At 39.0% G+C, this 18,770-nt stretch overlaps 1 protein-coding gene across 2 annotated transcripts in view; it reads right to left on the bottom strand.

The window, feature by feature from the left end:
* Positions 1-18,308, bottom strand: part of itgb5 (integrin, beta 5) — a 46,557-nt gene extending 28,249 nt beyond the window's left edge. Inside the window, exons 1-11 of one of the 2 annotated variants that reach the window (XM_055214457.2) lie at positions 17,791-18,308; positions 17,560-17,672; positions 17,207-17,292; positions 16,764-16,971; positions 16,255-16,504; positions 15,372-15,540; positions 12,522-12,683; positions 11,041-11,136; positions 10,812-10,901; positions 9,660-9,794; positions 2,746-3,175 (exon numbers count right to left, since the gene is read on the bottom strand). In XM_055214457.2, the coding sequence (XP_055070432.2) occupies positions 2,746-3,175; positions 9,660-9,794; positions 10,812-10,901; positions 11,041-11,136; positions 12,522-12,683; positions 15,372-15,540; positions 16,255-16,504; positions 16,764-16,971; positions 17,207-17,292; positions 17,560-17,641 (1,708 nt within the window). In that variant the 5' untranslated portion in view covers positions 17,642-17,672; positions 17,791-18,308. Of the gene's footprint in view, positions 1-2,745; positions 3,176-9,659; positions 9,795-10,811; positions 10,902-11,040; positions 11,137-12,521; positions 12,684-15,371; positions 15,541-16,254; positions 16,505-16,763; positions 16,972-17,206; positions 17,293-17,559 lie in introns of both variants that reach the window. The other variant, XM_073855128.1, reaches the window with a different exon arrangement.
* Between the last annotated feature and the right edge of the window lie 462 nt (positions 18,309-18,770).

The following is an 18,770-nucleotide window of genomic DNA, read 5'->3' as shown; positions in this document are numbered from 1 at the left end:
TGAGCCGGGTCATGTTTACACACTTTTATCACAGCTATCAGCAGCATGCAACAAAGCAAACATGCCTACTTCCTCACAAACTCAAGATTTAAAAACACAGCAGTTAAGCCCGGAGAATAGTCAGAAGTACCCACACGGTCGAATGCACAGCATTGCAAAGCATAGTTTATTTGACTCGTACGTGTATGCAGATGTTCGACGCATGCAAATTGTGACAAAATGCAATGCCGCTCGTGGGCTACATATTACATTCTCCTGTATGCGCGGCATACGCGTACAAAGTATGTGCGGTTACAAAAATCCTGCAGTGCACATAGAGTTTGCGCGTACTATTTGCGTCACACACACTGTACGCTGACCCTTGTATATGCGTAAAAACTTCTAGATTTACATTAACTCTTTCCCCGCCATTGACGAGTTATCTCATCAATCTGCAATACCGCTATTATCCACCAGGTGCATCCAGGTGCAGTATCCAAAAAGGAGCATTTTCTGGAAGGCATTAAACTTTTGTGAAAATCATGAAAAATGCTGGCAGTGAAAGAGTTAAGGGGTGTATACACCAAGGCATTTTCGCCTCTGGCTAGCGTATGTTTTCATTTGTTTACAATAGAAGCACCACGCAACTGGCGGGTTTTTGAACTTTGGGTGAAACTCTCAGCTAGTCAATGTCACTTTTTACTCAGGTGCTCAATAACAGTGGAGGGCCAGGACAAATACCCCAACAACCAACCGGCACATCGTACATGACTGATAAACAAAACAGGAGAATCATAGCAACCAAAGCGTTCAGCTGTAGAAACGCTGGCAAGTGCTTAAAGTTGGCATCCGCCCCAAAAGTTTACATAAGTGTGTTTTCTTTTTTAAAAATGTACTACTTATGCTAAAGTTGCTAAAGTTACGGTTGGCATACACACGGTTGCCATACACACTGGAATTTTGTGGAAAAGTCGTGGGTGCCCACATTCTCTCTCTGATTGGGTGCTCTGGGTCAATGTGTATACATCCCTGATTTGTCAAGTCCCTATAACATGACCTTTACGCAACCGAAAAATGTAAATGACCAGGTTGACCAATGTCTGATGCGAATAAAGTTTACTAGGGATACTCCACTATTTTTGAAAATATACTCATTTTCCAGTCATCTCCGGGTGTGGCGCTACCACTTTTAGCATAGCTTAGCATAAATCATTGAATCTGATTAGACCATTAGCGTTGCACTAAAAAATAACCAAAGAGTTTCAATTTTTTTTAAACTTGACGCAGCAGGGCAGGCACAATGATATTAAGCAGCAGCCAAAAATAGTCCCCTGCCATTGAAAGTTACTAAGGGGATTACTTTGGGGCACTGTGTAATATCATTGCGGCTCCTCCAGCCATGTTACAGCAGCAAAGTCCTTGATTATTACGCCAGAATGAGAGTATAGTTCATAGCCATATCTGCCTAGAAAAATCACAACTTTTAATTTGCTATCTGTCTTAGTACAAAATGTAACTATAGAAGAGTCAAGTTTTAAATAGGAAAAATATCCAAAGAGTTTGGTTATTTTTGATTGCGATGCTAATGGTCTAATCAGACTCAATGAATTATGCTAAGCTATGCTAAAAGTGGTACCGTTAGACCCGGAGATCGGCTGAATAGATTCCAAAAAGGTAAAATCAAATGTTTAACTCTAGGGGAGCTGGAAAATTAGCATATTTTCAAAAAAAGTGCAGTGTCCCTTTAAAGCAAGAATGAAGCACCATCACTAAACCCAACGTCACTGGGGCAGATTCATAGTCACCTTGTAAAATACATACGAATTGCCATGGCATTGTGTTGGTTAAGGGTGTACTGTTGGGAGATTCATAGAGTAACATCTAATTTCTGCACCACCAGCAGTCCCAAATAGAAATGCATAAATAATAAATGTTTTTACTGTACACCCCACCACATCTGAAATCTGTTGGGTTAAGATGTTTGCGGTCTCCTGATAAACTACAGCTCACGAACTTTATGAGCATCTGAATTTTTTTTACAATTAAAGCCAACCCCAAACCTTGTAACTCACAACCTGTAAAACAGGCCGCTCTCACCGGAGCATAGCCAAATCAAAATGCCACAAAGCATGTTTACAAGGCCTTTAACAAGTGAATGAAACCTACAGAGAACTTGCTCATCAACGCATGCCTTTTCCCACAGCCATTATTACAAGTTTACAACAATTTTCCCGGATTATTCAGCGTGGCAAAGTGGTGTGAAAGAGTATAATTGCTCAGATTCATTAAGAACTCATTACTGAAGACAGGCAGAGTTTTCCATTGCTGAGCTGAGATGAGCCATATTCTCAGCTCTTCCAATTTCAGCATTGCTCTCAAAGACAAGTGGACCGTTGGCTGCCTGTTACATGTACCAACAATGTCCATTTTATGCTGGGCATGCAGTTCCTGCTGACTAAAGAAAAAACACAAAGCTTTTTTGCTCATAGATCAACCATTGTGTGCATAGACAAACAAAACGCAGCCGGTTACAAAGCTCTCACTGTTGCATGACAGAGATGAAGAGCCAGAAGCTCTTCACCAAGAACTGATCCAAAATGTACCAGGCACAAATGAAATGTGGCAGCCTACAGTATAAAAAACCCAGGTAAAGCAGTCATTTGCATTGACATCTCTGTACATGCTTCATAACAAGGATAGGGTTAAACAGTAAGAAAAAAAAATCGCCTATTTCTATTGTGTAAAATGATTTTATCCTTCTCTTACCTGAGCACAATATACCCTTGTGCCTGGCACAGGAGAAGTCATCACACTCGCAGAAGGCCCCATAGATTTTGCCAAACTCCGATTCGTAGCACACGCACTGCTTACAGCTGCATTCTCCACGGCCGCTGCACACCTGCTTGCCCTCGGCCTCTCGGCAGGAGCTGAGTTGCTGGTGGTCGATCTCTTCTTCCTTGCACTCGCAGCGGGCTCCCAGATAGCCGGGCACACACTGACACATCCCGCAGCTGTAGGTGCCCGCAGAGTTACACTGGCTGCTGTTGACCTTCGTGTAATATGTGCAGCTGCAATCACAGCGGTAATCCACAGAGACTAGCAGATGGTCTTTAAAGCCAACAGGCTTGATGGTGAAACTCTTCTTAGTGCCTTTGGGAGGACATCCTCGAGCATCTACAGTTACGTTGAATGAGACCTGAAAGACATGACAACCATGAAATATGTATGTGATGAAAAATTTAAGATAAAATACATTAAAGTCCCTCTGTAGTAGATAATTTTATCACCTAAAAAAATCATGATGGCATTTGTAAAAGTTTTTTCTGTGAAAGTAATTTCTTGAACATCTCTAATGTAACTCAACACTAGGGCTGCAGCTATCGATTCTTTTTGTAATCGATTAATCTAGCACTGAATCGATCGATTAATCGAGTAATCGGATACAAATTTTGTGTTTTTAAACAACCAAAACAAATAATGCATAACGAAAATGATGTGGCTGTAAAATATTTAAGCATTTGGCTTTTATTTCTAAAAAAAAGAGGTATTTGGCTCCAAAAAATAGGCCTATTTATTTTTACCTATTTAGTGTTTATAAGTGCCAGTGCCAACAATTAAGCACTTTAATTTATTAATATACGCAGATCTATGAATATGCAAATTAGTCTGTCCTCTACTCAGTTGAACTATAGGTATAAATATGCAAATGAATTCCCGCCTCCACTCTAACGCACCACCTCGGACTATACATATACACGTAAATAGATGCTACATTCAGCTTTCATTTATGTTTCAGACACATAACTGCTAAGTCCGGTTTCACACAACTCATGTAAACTGCGTGTTTGCAGCAATAATCTTTAACCGATGATGTTAACAGGTTAGACGAGCATTCACACTGCACGTGTGAGCATCACAAAGGTAGAGCTAAAGCAGCTGTGCTGCAATTGTTCCAGTCATAAAAAAAAAGATGTACGACGCGACGTTTCTTCCTTCCATTGTAATGAATTAAAGGCAAAAATGTCCGACCATGGGTGCTGCCATGTTATGTAAAAACGTCAGTTTGGAGCCAGGGCATGCGTAGAAGTATCAAACTTCCAACCAAACACTCGCGTGCCCAATTCAACCAAGCCAATCATAAAGACATGCCCCATTTCTATAGCATCAAATTACTAGCTAAAAGGAAACTTATCACAAAAATGAACAATTGAACAAATAAGCGTGATAACAACTACCCTTAAAGGACAAAAACCATCTTTCGGAAAATATTTTTTGGAAGTATAAATAATTTTTTTATTTAGAGCCAAGTCCCGTCCGTTTGCATGGAGAGGGGCGGGGTTTATGACTTATGGCTGTACTGCAGCCAGCCACCAGGGGGCGATCAAAGAGCCAACGTCTATGTGGCATCCATACAAATAACTACTGACCCACGTGTTCAACTGTGTTGATGTGATTGGTTACATGTTTGTGACATAGGAAATTCAAACTGCGGGAATAAGTCTTTGGAAAACTCCAAGTCTATGGATATACTCAGCTTGAAAGTTTGTCTTGAAGCATACAAAACCCCACATAGGCATATAAACAACAATAAAAACTTGATTTTTACCACTTTCAATTTTAAGGTCAGTGGAGATGGGAGGGAAAACAAGTTAAATAAAGAATCATTTTGAATTTTTTTTTTTATGACTTAGCATGGTTCAGATCATGTGCCAGATGCCGATGTTTGGGAGAAGCATACACATTTGGTGCCACTGTGGCAGAGCAATGGCATGCTTCACCTACAAATTAAATCTCTAACGGAAAGAGCAAGAAGGAACAGGCAGGTAGACTAAAACACACGGACAGAAAGTACAGGTATTAATAAATACACCTAAAAAGGTAACAAGGTCAAAGCTGAGTTATAAACCCTACATGACATTAGAGACCTGTATGAAATTATCACTAACTTATATAGATCATACATGTCAGATTAATCATAGGCCATTGGAACAGATAAAAGACAAACTCTTTTCTTAAAGACTCTGCCCATAAAGATTGCCTAAAGGAAGGAAGTTAAAACATTAGAGGCTTCATCCAGCCCAGACTTGATCCACATCAATTTCTACTAAAATCTAGTTGTCAACTCAGAGCATCAATACAATCGCACCATTTATTATTTCAACCCTAAATGTATGAAAAATACTTTCCGATGACCTAAAGACAGACACACAACTCTTTTCTTAAGAGCCACAAATTTTGTTCTCTCCTCAGGAGCAAAGAACCCAAACCCTTCAAAAACACACACTGGCTTCTTTTTAATCCATTACAGCCCATGGGAGAAGACACGCCTGACACGTTGAGGCTGAACACTTTGAAGTAACGCTTCAGATCAGTGAGCCCTCCAGACCCACAGGCTTTACACAGAGCTCTAAGCCGAACACTCGGCCACAGAAGGTCATACTGATGTTGACAGTCTAGACTAGAGGCTCAGATGTCTGCCAATGGGTGGATTTTTATAGAGAGTTCTTGTTACTTTGCAAGTCCATCTATAGTTGGGGACCAGTAAATTACACCATAACTTCTATTTTTGCATTTTATAGGTATAACTAATGTTTAAGAGTTTAGAATGTAATCATCCACACATTGCCATGTGCTTTGGTTTTCTTCAGGCCTTTCACATCAAATGATCAAAAGGGACTTTATTTGGATCCATGGTTCTTTCTTCGAAGATGAAATAGCTCAAAAGCTGCTTACAGGTCAGAAATATTACACAAGTATAAGATAGAGCTGGGCCAAAAAAAAATAGCCTGCGATTCTCATGCGTGTCTCATCAGTAAAGCTGGTTCGGTGATTAGTAGTAAATTGTAATTACCTGCTTTCAGATGGAGCAGCATTTACTACACAAGAGTCATATTTCACCAAGAATATATCGGAGGTGATTTTCCACAATTATGAACGTGATTTTGCAATCTTCTCTGTGAATTTTTTTTACATTTACTCAGCTTTGTGCAGTAAATGCTGCTCCATCTGAAAGCAGGTGATGGCGATTTACTTCTAATCACCGAACCGGTTTTACTGATGAGACACGCAGGCGATTTTTTTGCCCCGCTCTAGTACCTTGTGTGTACCCATTGTGTGTACTTTACATAATGTTTCTTTGAAATATCTAAAGTCAATAAATAGTTTACTATCTGCTAAAAAAACTCAGATTTGATTAATCCAAAACTAGTTCAATGACCCACTCTAAACCATCAAACCAGTTTAAAAGCCAGCTAATCACTACAGACAGGGTTTTTTATCATGGTAAAAAACAAAGATTTACAATAATACTGATTCCTAGCATCTGAGTGGTGATAAGAATGTGTTACAAATTTACCAGCCTGTACATCCTGTTTCTCTCAAGATTGTGCCAGAAAAAACATAACCACCAAAAGGAGGGACAGTGATGGGTCACGGGATGGTCAAAGTAGGAAGGGAGGAGTAAGAAATGGGTAAGTATACAAGCATTTCCATAATGAGGCAATGAACTGCAGAATTAGATTAAGGAGACATGCGAGTCACAAGAATGTGACATTAGTTAAATAAGGGGCAAACAAAAAGTCAAGATTTGAGATCACATAGTACATTTTATAGCACAGAATAAATCAAGCATCAATAATAAACCATTGTATATTTACCATGCATTCAGGGATTGTGATTTGAGTCTTGACATAAAGCTAAGTAACTTGTTTCTTAAGAAGTATACGTCTTGAATAAAGATGAATAAGTAAAATATCAGAGGGTGGAGCTTATGTCTATAGTCTGACTGTGTCTCTAAGCACCCAGAATGAGTGTGTATGTAGGTCAGCTATAATTGGCTGGTTTCGGATCTGCCTTGGGGCGCAGGACTGTGTGCCCCAAACCCTCCCACTTATGTTGTAAGCGAATCAGTATTGTTTTTATGCTTACAAAGTCATTCTTTACAAGGCATTCAGTTGAAGAATAAATAAAAGATTAAGGAGCTTGGACCCGATTTAGCAGCAGGAAATGATCATGGTCGAGTTTACACTGTGTGCTTTTCCAGGACTTATGGCAAACAGAGTTTGCTAATGTTAGCAAGATGCGACAGAATGCAAGTCATCATGATATTTATTGTTTTCCCTGTTTGCGGTTTCAAAGTCTGCATGATAGAGCGATTCACAGATTCGTAGTACATTTATTTCATGCTTTAACAGTTGACTTCAACTTTAACATTTTCAGCATTTTAGCGAAGCAGTAGAATATTCATCACCTGATAAATGGCTATTTACAGTAATGCATTACTTCAGTAAAAGTTTGATTTTAAGTTTGTTTGTGCCCCCCAAATTTTTTTTTGCACCAGTCGCCACTGCTAAGCATGCAGTAAAAAGTTTATAATATACCCTATTGCGTGTTTGTAAACAGAGATGACGTATTTTGTGGGCGGAGTATATACTGAATTATATACTGAATTTGCAGCATGCTAATCATAAACAGTGTTTTGTAATGCAGAGTAATTGCAAAGCCACCATAAGCCAGACAAAATTAAAGTAGTAGGAATCCTTATACAGCCCAATAAAAAATAACTTTGCCTCTGACTTTTTTGTACAGATAACTCAGAATTACTGAAGAATATAACAGACATAACAGAAAGAGTAGTAAAGTGCACTTTCAAAGTTTTAAATAAGCAATTCAATGAAGGAGCAACGTATGCCAGATCATGGTAGTGTGCTGCATTCTCCTCAAGCTAATTTGCATAACTCCTTTAGTGAATCGAATGCTAAATGAACCCAAACACTACGTGCAAATAATCAACACTATTAGTAGCCACGATTCGTTCTTAGTGAGGTCCTCTGTGAATAGCAAAGAAATTCAAATTACTCCGCCAACCACAATACAAATTGGCATTACACATTGCATACTGTGGGCAGAACTGGGACATTAGCCAACCTGATGTAGGATTAGACCAATCTGTTATGTATGGGATATTTAAATAGTCTCATAGGGGCTGAATCCCGCGTCTGTAAAAGGAATCCAAGCTTAACTTTACAATACAGGCTAACTCTCTGTATCCAAGGCCCATGTTTTTCCACAGCTCCTCACCCAAAAGAACTCGGCACTATTGTGCGAGGCCATTGAAATTCAGCTCCCGACTCCTGCGAGAGCTAGCTGGAGAACTGAGTGACACATGGGATTCTGCTTGGGGTGTGCCCCCCTTTCTAAAGGCAAGATTGGCAATTGGGCACAGTTTGACAAACTTCCTTGTGAATGAACAGCCAGGTCTGGGTAGAGAAAAATGGTGTTTCTCCATTTATTGTGATTATTCAGTTTTACCCCTCTACTCTCTCCATGATCCATCTCTACATTTAATTAAGCAGAAAGAAAATGTTGAAGCAGAGACTGAAGAGCTCAGGATGAATCTTTGAGGGTCACTGCATGCTGACATACCAAGTATGCGTAGGGAAGTTTTATAATGGCTATTAAGAATGTATTAGACCAGTGGTTCCCAACCTGGTGTCTAGGCCCCCTTAAGTGGGCACCAGAGTTCACAGGGGGAGCGCGGGATCCAATATGCTTTGAGCTCAATGCAGTTGTATAAAATGCTAATTTAAAATGTTTTAATAAAATTATTACTAAAGTAAAAAAAAAACACAAGCTTACAATGCCAATATAATAAAACATTTCTTGTGTGTAAAATAATCATTTCAATTTTGCTCGCTCCTACTTAATGTGCTGGTCAGCATCATGGCAAAATCAAATAAAAAAGACATATGTAAAGGGTTGGGGGGGCTCAGATTGTCATATATGTACTTAGGGGGGCCCCCGAAGGAAAAAAGGTTGGAAAACCACTGTATTAGACATATGTGAAATCTTTACATTTCTTCTAAACAGGCAGTGTTAAACAATATAGCAGAGCTTTTTTGCCTGTGGTATTGTGGATCTGCTGAAAAATAGTGATTTTACTGGTTCAACAATTAGACACATTCTCAACAGCCAGAATTCGTGCATTAAGGCTGTATGAATCTGTATTGCATTTGGTTGCATGTTTAAATTTCGTCAGAGCAAAGATCTGTTATGAGTCTTTCTGGCACAGATTCAGCAACTTCTGGTATTAATATAACCAAGTTATGATTCCTCTTATGTAATCACCAGAAATGAACTTAAGTTGGAACGACAAACAAGTCATGCCCTAAAATAAACATCAGACATTCTTTCCTTTCTATAGCTGCCGTTCCCCATTACTCTCTTTTACTTCCTTAAGAAAAGTGAAAGAAAATCTGGCAGTTCGGTTTCAAAGACACAAAGCAAAGTTATTAAAATAATGATCAGATGCCTTATTCATATCACGAGGGATCAAAATTGCTTTGCTCATTTAGGATAAGAATCAAATTAAGTACATAAACCGTAAAACTTTCAGAACTTAAAACTTCCTAATCTATGAGCGTGTACTAAAACAGAATGATTTCTTAGGGTCAGAAAGAGGGTGGATTAGAAAAAAATGCTTATGAAAAACCAAAATAATCTAAACAACATGACAATTACGATAATATGTCCACTTTAAAGACACATCCTAGCTCATGCAGGCTTCAAACGGGTTGGATGACATCATACAATACAGGCAGACAGACAGGATTAGGTGTGGTCTGGCACTTTTGTGTGTAAAAAAACACATGCACGATTAAAAAATTTTTTTTTATACTAACAGTGTCACCGATCTTGAGGTCAGCACACTTGCGGAGGCCGGTCAGGGGCTGGCCGTCTTGACAGGTGGCAGTGAAGGCCAGATTAAGATCTTCAGGATGATCCCACACGCTCAGTTCAACTTTTGACCTAATGTTCTACAATCAGAGATGACAAAAAACACCAAACATAAAAATTAGTGGTGATTGTCTAACATTGTTTTAAAAGTGTAAGACAAATTGGGTCTGTGTTATGCTGTGGCACTAAAGGTATAACCACAAAACATCTATTGTACTCTTGGATTGCATGTGTAAACAACCACTGAAAACAAAATGTGTTTGACGTAGTAATAATAATACCTAGCAGGGTGTACTATTTGCTGTAAATGAACAGTGACAGAATTGAATCACAAAAAAAAAAATCAGGCCTCCAGTTTTAAAATTGTTTCATTTTTAATAAAGTCTCTACAGAAAAATGTCCAACTTGTTTCCTACCGACATTGCAAAAACTTGTGGCCAATGTACAACAGATCTTTCTAGTTTTATCTTTGTTTTTAAATCTTGCTCTTTAAAAGACTAAAATGTCATGAAAATTCACGAGTGAAAAAACACAAGGTCTTTGCTTCTCCCACACGTGTACGGCTGAAAAACAACTTCAGCCCCAAAACAACATTCCAGTACACTTCCTGGATGAAAGTCATCCAATGCAGCAATAAACAATCTCAGGTCTTAGCTACAAAAGCCAGACTACATCTTACTGTGTGTGTGTGTGTGTGTGTGTGTGTGTGTGTGTCCAAAACAAAGAACACATCTTATTCTAGGTGTCTACGTAAGCATTTGATCATCAGTGTAGTCAAGGGCAGTAGAAAAGCAATGTGCATGCCATAAAAGTCGCATCTTATTCATTCCAATAAAGAAAGCTTGTGTGGATATTTGGTGTATTTTTGTGACAGTTGCATGACCCTTCAATGAGTATGATCACACTGCCATACATTTGTAATGGACTATGACTTTACATCACAGCAGCTGTTAACCTTGTACCCGAGATAAGCATACTACACACCTGCATTGTCTGGTCAAAAACACCAAAGAAGTGCTGCTGTTCATTAAAGAAAAGAATGTTGGGAATGCAAAAATCATATATTTCATCTATTAAACAAAGACGTCACAACTTACATTGTATGCATTGACAATTAGCTGAATAATATTTTTAGAGTCGGAGTCCAGAATTTCCACTGTAGTCCCAGGAATCAATGCAGTGAGGTTCTATGGGTAAAAAGTTGTAAAGAACAGTAAAAAAGATAATTTGTCACAAATTAAATTTAAAACAAAAATTAAGTTATCCATTAGGCACAGTAGTAAACACAGCCCAATTTAGATCTGGACTGTGAGTAAAGTACGATACCTTGTAAAGAACATAGTGTCTTTTGGTCACCGCAAAGATGAGGAAAATGTTGTTTTCTGCCAGTTTTTCTCCAAGTAGAGCTAGTGAAGGGTAATCCTGTAAAAAGTATCAATGTCTATGTCAGTAAGAAGATGATCATGCATTCACTGTAGCCATCTTTCTATAGGAAGTTTGTAAAAGGAAGTCATTGCTCTTCTGATTCCCCTCCATCGTTTCCGTTGTCCTACCCACCCATTTCCTTTCTGTACAGCTAAAACTATTCTGTGTTGCTAACCTGCCTAAACAAATCCATATGGCACATTTTTTTAAAGCTTTCAAATAAATAATCAGAGATGTGCAGATATGACTTGACCATTTTAAGCAATGGTAGCAATTATGAAAAAGAAAATGAAATAAAAACTGTAGTATTTTCCACAGGAAAACAAAGCAAAAATACTGTAAAGTCTTTTGGAGTTTAGTTTAATCATATGTTCTGTAGATTTCTATCTTATCTCTCCTCTTAACTCTATACTAAGTTCATGACTGTGATGTAACTAAAGCCTACTGGCTATTTATATAAAAAGCAATGATCCATTTGAAATGACCAGGCCAACCTTCAGGCTTCAACAGGAAATACATCAACACAGGATTTAAAAATTGTGCTCGCAGAGTGATTTCATTGGATCCCAGTTTGCACACTACCATCATTTGTTTACTTTCTGGTTAAGCGGTCTCTCTCAAAACACCATTGCTTTGGATGGAGCTCAAACTGCACTGAACTGAATGTTGAACTTACATCTGTTCTTTACCTTACAAAAACCCTTTAGTCCAGTTTAAAGTTAAATAGAGTTATAGAGATATGTTTAACAGAGAAAAGAAAAATGAGCATGCAAAACCTCTCCCAATAAAAGCAAATTATCTGCTAATGCACACACACACACACACACACACACACACACACTACATAACTTGCTGGCCTTTAACTAACCTTTTTAGACAACCATTATGTTTGAATCATACATTTAGTACATTTCCAACAAATTCCAGGGCTCCAGACTAACTTTATTCACTAGGAGCACAGTGTCCCTAAACTGAATATTTTAGGGGCACAACCAGAAAATTTAGGGGCACATACCGTAAATCAACATGCTAACCAAATATTCACATTTCTACTAAGTAATACACTGTATTACTAAAAAATAATTTGATGATAGATGCAGAAAGTTTTAAATTCAGTGTCACATCACAAAAGAAGGTCAAATTTACTGGTCGAACATGTGCGTCTTGATGTAAAATTAAGTGGCACACTCTCAAATTTTGGTGGCAAAATGACACCATTTGGTGGCAGTCTGGAGCCCTGCATTCAGAGCTCAACCTGTCAAAAGCTATAGAAAATACAACTAACATGTGGCCTTTTCACAAAAATTAGAGTAACATTACTTTGGTTTAGTGCAGAGCCATTTACTTCATGGAGTTTTGTAGTATAAAATATATTTACTTACCATTTGGTTTGAAGCGCTGTACTCATTCTTGTCATTCAGGTGACACAGTCCATCATGAGGATGTACAAGTCCACCAAGCTTGCCATCCAAAGCCAAGTGTGGGACATCATCTGTGGCAAACACCAGGAGATGATAGGCCTCCTTCCTCCAGCCAATCTTCTCCTTACACAAGACCAGACTCTTCACTTTACCATCCTACACCTTGTCTTATGGGTGTGCAATGTTATGATTATAAATATGAATCTATAGATTGCTGTAATTGTTATTCATTTGAATCTTTTTGGTTTCATCTTGAGACAAAACAATACAGTTGAAAGAAAAAGTATGTGAACCCCTCGGTCTCACCCGGACCTCCTCACAAATTGGTCACAAAATGTGCTCTGATCTTCATCCAAGTCACAACAACAGAGAAACACAGTCTGCCCAAACCAATACCGCACAAACACTATACGCCCTCATGCTCCCACTGAACACAACATGCAAACATCCACAGTGCAGGGTGGAAAAGCACGCGAAACCCTAGGCTAATGACTTCTCCAAGAGCTAATTGGAGCCAGGAGTCAGCCAACCTGGGGTCCAATCAATGTGATGAGATTGGATGTGTTGATTAAAGCTGCCCTGTCCAATAAAAAACACACACACCAGTTTTGAGTTTGCTGTTCTGAAGCAGCATTGTCTGATGTGAACCATGCCTCGCACAAAAGAGCTCTCAGAAGACCTACGATCAAGAATTGTTGACTTACATAAAGCTGGAAAGGGCTACAAAAGTATATCTAAAAGCCTTGATGTTCATGTGTCCACAGTAAGACAGATTGTCTACAAATGGAGAAAGTTCAGCACTGTTGCTACACTCCCTAGGCGTGGTTGTCCTGTAAAGATGACTGCAAGAGCACAGCACAGAATGCTCAATGAGGCGAAGAAGAATCCTAGAGTGTCAGCTAAAGACTTACAGAAATCTCTGGCAGATGCTAACAATTTTGTTGACAAATCTACAATAAGGAAAACATTAAACAAGAATGGACTTCATGGGAGGACACCACGGAGGAAGCCACTGCTGTCCAAAAAAACATTGAAACGTTTGAAGTTTGCAAAAGAGCACCGGGATGTTCCACAGCACTACTGGCAAAACATTCTGTGGACAGATGAAACCAAAATTGAGTTGATTGGAAAGAACACACAACGCTATGTGTGGAGAACAAAAGGCACAGCACACCAACATCAAAACCTCATCCCAACTGTGAAATATGGTGGAGGGGGCATCATGGTTTGGGGCTGCTTTGCTGACTCAGGCCCTGAACGGATTACTGTCATCGATGGAAAAATGAATTCCAAAGTTTATCAAGACATTTTGCAGGAAAACTTAAGACCATCTGTCCACCAACTGAAGCTTAACAGAGGACGGACGATGCAACAGGACAACGACCCAAAGCATAGAAGTAAATCAACAACAGAATGGCTTCAACAGAAGAAAATATGCCTTCTGGAGTGGCCCAGTCAGAGTCCTGACCTCAACCCGATTGAGATGCTGTGGCATGACCTCAAGAGAGCGATTCACACCAGACATCCCAAGAATATTGCTGAACTGAAACACTTTTGTAAAGAGGAATGGTCCAAAATTTCTCCTGACCGTTGTGCAGGTCTGATCTCCAACTATAGGAAACGTTTGGTAGAGGTTATTGCTGCCAAAGCAGGGTCAACCAGTTATTAAACCCAAAGGTTCACATACTTTTCCCACCCTGCACTATGAATGTTTACATGTAGTGTTCAATAAAACATGAAAACATATAATGTTTGTGCGATATTAGTTTAAGCAGACTGTGTTTCTCTATTGTTGTGACTTTGATGAAGATCAGAACACATTTTATGACCAATTTATGAAGAAATCCAAGTAAGCCCAAAGGGTTCACATACTTTTTCTTTCAACTGTATGTTAAGGCAGCTCAAAAGTGCATTTTAGTCTGGGACTAGAATAAGCCCTGTCCAGAAACCCACCCTAGTATCTAGGGATGCTCCGATCAATCGGCCGATAATGCTTGCTATGCTTCTCAATGAATTACGGCGAAATGCCACTACATCCAAAAGCTAGGGGGCGATCTCGTGCAGAAACTCAAAATGCACTGTTGATGAAGAACAATACACATGCAGCTATGATGACACACAGCTCCAGGAAATGGCTTAAGGATATATTTATATTGCTGTTCTTCAAACTTTTTCAGGTATTTTCATGATAATAAAGAATATGTTTAATAATTATGTTTGATCAGTGTTGCTTTTTTAAATGCATGTTATAATCGACTCAAACTAACAGTAATTTTAGATTGATAAGGACTTACTGATTAAAAACCGTAGTACATGAAATAGCTGTGAATAAGATCGGCTGTCCGATTCAGAATAGTGATCGGCCACATATTTTTAGTGGAGATCGGCATTGATCGGAGCATCACTACTAGTATCATTCAGACAATAAAAAACCAAAAACACAAGTGTGGCATGCAAGCTCTTACTAATTCCACTAAGACAACTACAACACAAACTAGCACAGAAACAAAAGCAATGAATATATAATGGATAAACGGACAAATGGCTCCTCTCTATTATCGAGTCAAACTAGTCTCGCTCAAACATCCTGTGATCCTGCTATTTATGTCCAAGCTAATATTTTTACAGTCCATGATGTCATACAACGTTTTTGAATCACATTAGAACCCAGCCACCTCTATTTCTTCTGAAAAAGGATTATGTAATATCCGTTTGAATGTCTAATATTACATGGTACAATATTTCCTCTTTTAAAATCTAGTAAGAAAGTTTATGGAGTCAAAGATGCTCATTGATAAAGTGGCATCTTACCTTACACACAGCGGCTTGCAGAATGGCATCAAAACCTCCCTCTGGAGCATCCCTGTTTCGTGACACCATCTGCTTCTGGACTTCTTCGTTGAAACGATCAACTTTGTTCGTAAGAGACAGGAAGTGACGGAAGCCAAACGTGGGGACACAGTTTGGGAAAAACTTGTATCTTTAATAATAGAAGAAATATAAGAATAAGTATGCAGTAATAGGACATTACTTTGTCAGGGCACCTGATCTAGTATAGCAGAAACACTTTTTTTACTTTTTAGGGTAATAACCTCTCTGGGTCAAATGTGCTATACTGGCTTTGCAACATCAATCTGTTAAATCACACTTTCAGAATACCACTATTTCACAGAAAAAAATAACCATCAGGGATAACAAAGCTTTCTGATTATAAAAGCTAAATGTATAAATGTATCTAATGTAAATTAGATTTTTACCTTTTAGTCTGAGCTAACACTGTTCCAGATTGACCACACCGAACAAAAGCTGCTCTTTCAAATCAATTCTTTCCATTGCACATTAAAGGGCATTAAAAGACAAAAGTGCATTTGTGTTTAGCCATTAGAAAAGCACGTCCCAAACATTTAGGGGCAGTTTCCCAGACAGGGTTTAAATGAATCCAGGACTAGGCCTTAGTTACATTCGGACATTTTACAAACATACCTTACAAAAACAATACTGGTGTGTGTACTTGAGACAATACAATGCAACTGATATATGTTAAGATATGTCGATGCAAGATGTTTTTAAATTAAGGCAGTTTAAACTTGCATTTTAGTCTGGGACTAGGATAAGCCCTGTCTGGTAAACCGCCCCCTTAGATCCTATCACAGATACATGTGAACCAACACTTAGGTGTTGATGTCTCTCTTACCCATTGCAAGGGTTGTCTTGGTACTTTGGAGCTGTGTAGGAGAAGGGTGAAATGTTCTTGTCCACAAAGGATCCAAACCCAAGACGGAAATTACTTGTGAGTTTGCTCATCTCCTCTGCCAGTTTGGTGCCCAGGTTGCGAATTGTGTCCAGATCATCCTTCATGGAGAGTGAGAGGTCCATCAGATAGTACAAATCAACAGGGTAGTCCTCCACAGGACGAACTTGTACCACAAATGAGGTCTGGTCACCTGTAGAAAGTATAGATCAAGCAGCATTATTATGGAACAGTGAGATGTTTAATTCAAGGTGTCTGCTAATATATTTTTATACGTTTTTTGCTTTAAATAATCTATCTACAACCTTTGCAACATTTCTAGTACCTTTCAACCTTTATAAGCTTATTTGTTAGTTATTGTAAGTCATCCTGAGGCCTCTATTGGGCCCCAGCTGATCTAGTCTTAACACAGGCATCCTTTACATTCAAAATCCTCTATAGCGAATGCATACCAGGTCTTAAGGTGAGAGAGATCTTCTGTGGATATATCTGGATGACATCATACTGGGTTGAACCAGACCCTTTGGAGCTCAGGGGTTTGCTCATCAGGAGAGAGCTGCTACTCCTCGGATTCTCTATAAAAGGGGCATCACACCCTCTTTTGAGTAAGTTCTGGCTAAAGTCGCATCGTGAGGTGAGTGTTCTTGCTTGTCCAAAGTCCTGAATATGGACAAAAGACAAAAAATGAGCAAAAGCTTTTAGCTCTTAGCAATCTGTCAACAGTCTAGCACTGGACCTTTAAATTGTTCTAAACTTAGAAAGAGGGTTAATGGGCTGCCTACACACATATGATGTCCAACATTGTGCTGGTCAAGTTCATAGCTCAGTACGATTTTAAAGACAACTAAAACCAAACAACGAGTGTCAGTCGCATTTCTTGCGCGTGCACACGTACCTCTTGCGCGCACCAGGCGCAGCTCGGGTGAATGAGAAGACACTCTTCACAAGATGTGGCACTACCGCTCATACAAACATTAAGACCTAAAACAAAGAAAACATCCACTGCAGATTATTTTCGAGTATCACATAAATTAATCCAAAGTGATTAACAAATAAAGTATGGAACATATACACTTCATTGTTGAGAGAACAAAACAAAGTAAGACAAGAAATAAAGCACCAAATTCAGCTAAAAGCGAGATCTGTTTATTTGTTGCCATTTTAAACGAAATAAGAACATGTAGTTTAAGTGGTAAATACAAATGTCACTGCACCTAGAAAAAAGTATGACGTGTATACTTAACTTACCTTTAACGCTGTAAATTAATATTTCCAATACTATGCAAGCTAGAAAGGCTGGGTGACGTGAAAAGCGGCAAAGTTTCCACATATTTCCTTGCAAAAACCATAAACCCGCTCAACTTAAAGGAGGGTTGTTGTCCAAATATAGAAAAACAAAAACAAATAGCATGTGTTATAAATAGGAGCCCTTGCTTTTTAGATCGCGAATTGTTGAAATCTTCTCTTTGTCCATCCTACCCACATCACAGCGGCACATGCAATACTGAAGTTAATTTGCACGGCATCGGCAAACATCTGAGGGAAATCCGAAGCTTGAACTGCAACTCTGAACAATAATCCACCAGCGAAGTTATTGTTACTGTAGTATTCAGCTTGTCTGTGGCAAAAGTTCAAACTGCATCTCATCCATGATGACTTTTAAATCACCAGCAGGCATTCAAAAACTTTGATATCCGTCTGTTCTGCGTCAAGAATCCATCCTCCTGTTGTTTTCAGCGTGGAAGTTTAGTACTCGAGTGTCTGCCGAGTCTGTCTCTCACTTTAAACTCCGCCCACAGACGAAGAAACGCTTCAGTTTTTTTCCCAGAGCCATTGGGTGCATCCCAATTCGCAGGACTTCGAAGGATGCAGCCTCGGGTGTCGACGAAACGAACTTAAATGAGACGGTCCAATAGATATTCATAATAAAGGCCTGTATTATGGTGAATATCTATGGTCTAGCATAGGGATTTGCGTCACCTGCTGCTCCCACCCACCGCGCTTGTCAGCGGGACACAGCGAACACAACAGCAGAGACGTTTAGACTTTAAAAAATAAATATAGAGACAAATATTTTTTTCATTATATTTTAGAGAATATGATGATTTAACTACTACAGATTAAAGTCAACAGTATATAAAATAGTAATATAGAAAAGTAGAACGCCACAGCAACATTTAACTCTTTTTTATTAAACTACAGCTATGAATGTTTATTTTAAAATGCCATCGTCGTATTCAAGCGCGCATTGAATCTTGGGATAGCCAAGCTAGGCTGTCAGGGAAAACGAAGGACGCATTTGGAGGCCACATCTGAATGAGGCTCCGAACTGGGACGGCCTTCGGAGGACGCAGCCTATCTTTCCCAACCAACATTCTGACAAGTCCCGCCCCTCGACAAAATTGCTAGTAGTGTACAGCTATCAGGACATTTTCTATCTATTCGTTTATATCAAATAG

Source organism: Misgurnus anguillicaudatus, chromosome 17 (assembly GCF_027580225.2).
Source record: "Misgurnus anguillicaudatus chromosome 17, ASM2758022v2, whole genome shotgun sequence".
NCBI classification, from domain to species: domain Eukaryota; kingdom Metazoa; phylum Chordata; class Actinopteri; order Cypriniformes; family Cobitidae; genus Misgurnus; species Misgurnus anguillicaudatus.
Note: the sequence above shows the minus strand (reverse complement) of the source record. Positions and strands in the feature narration are given on the sequence as shown.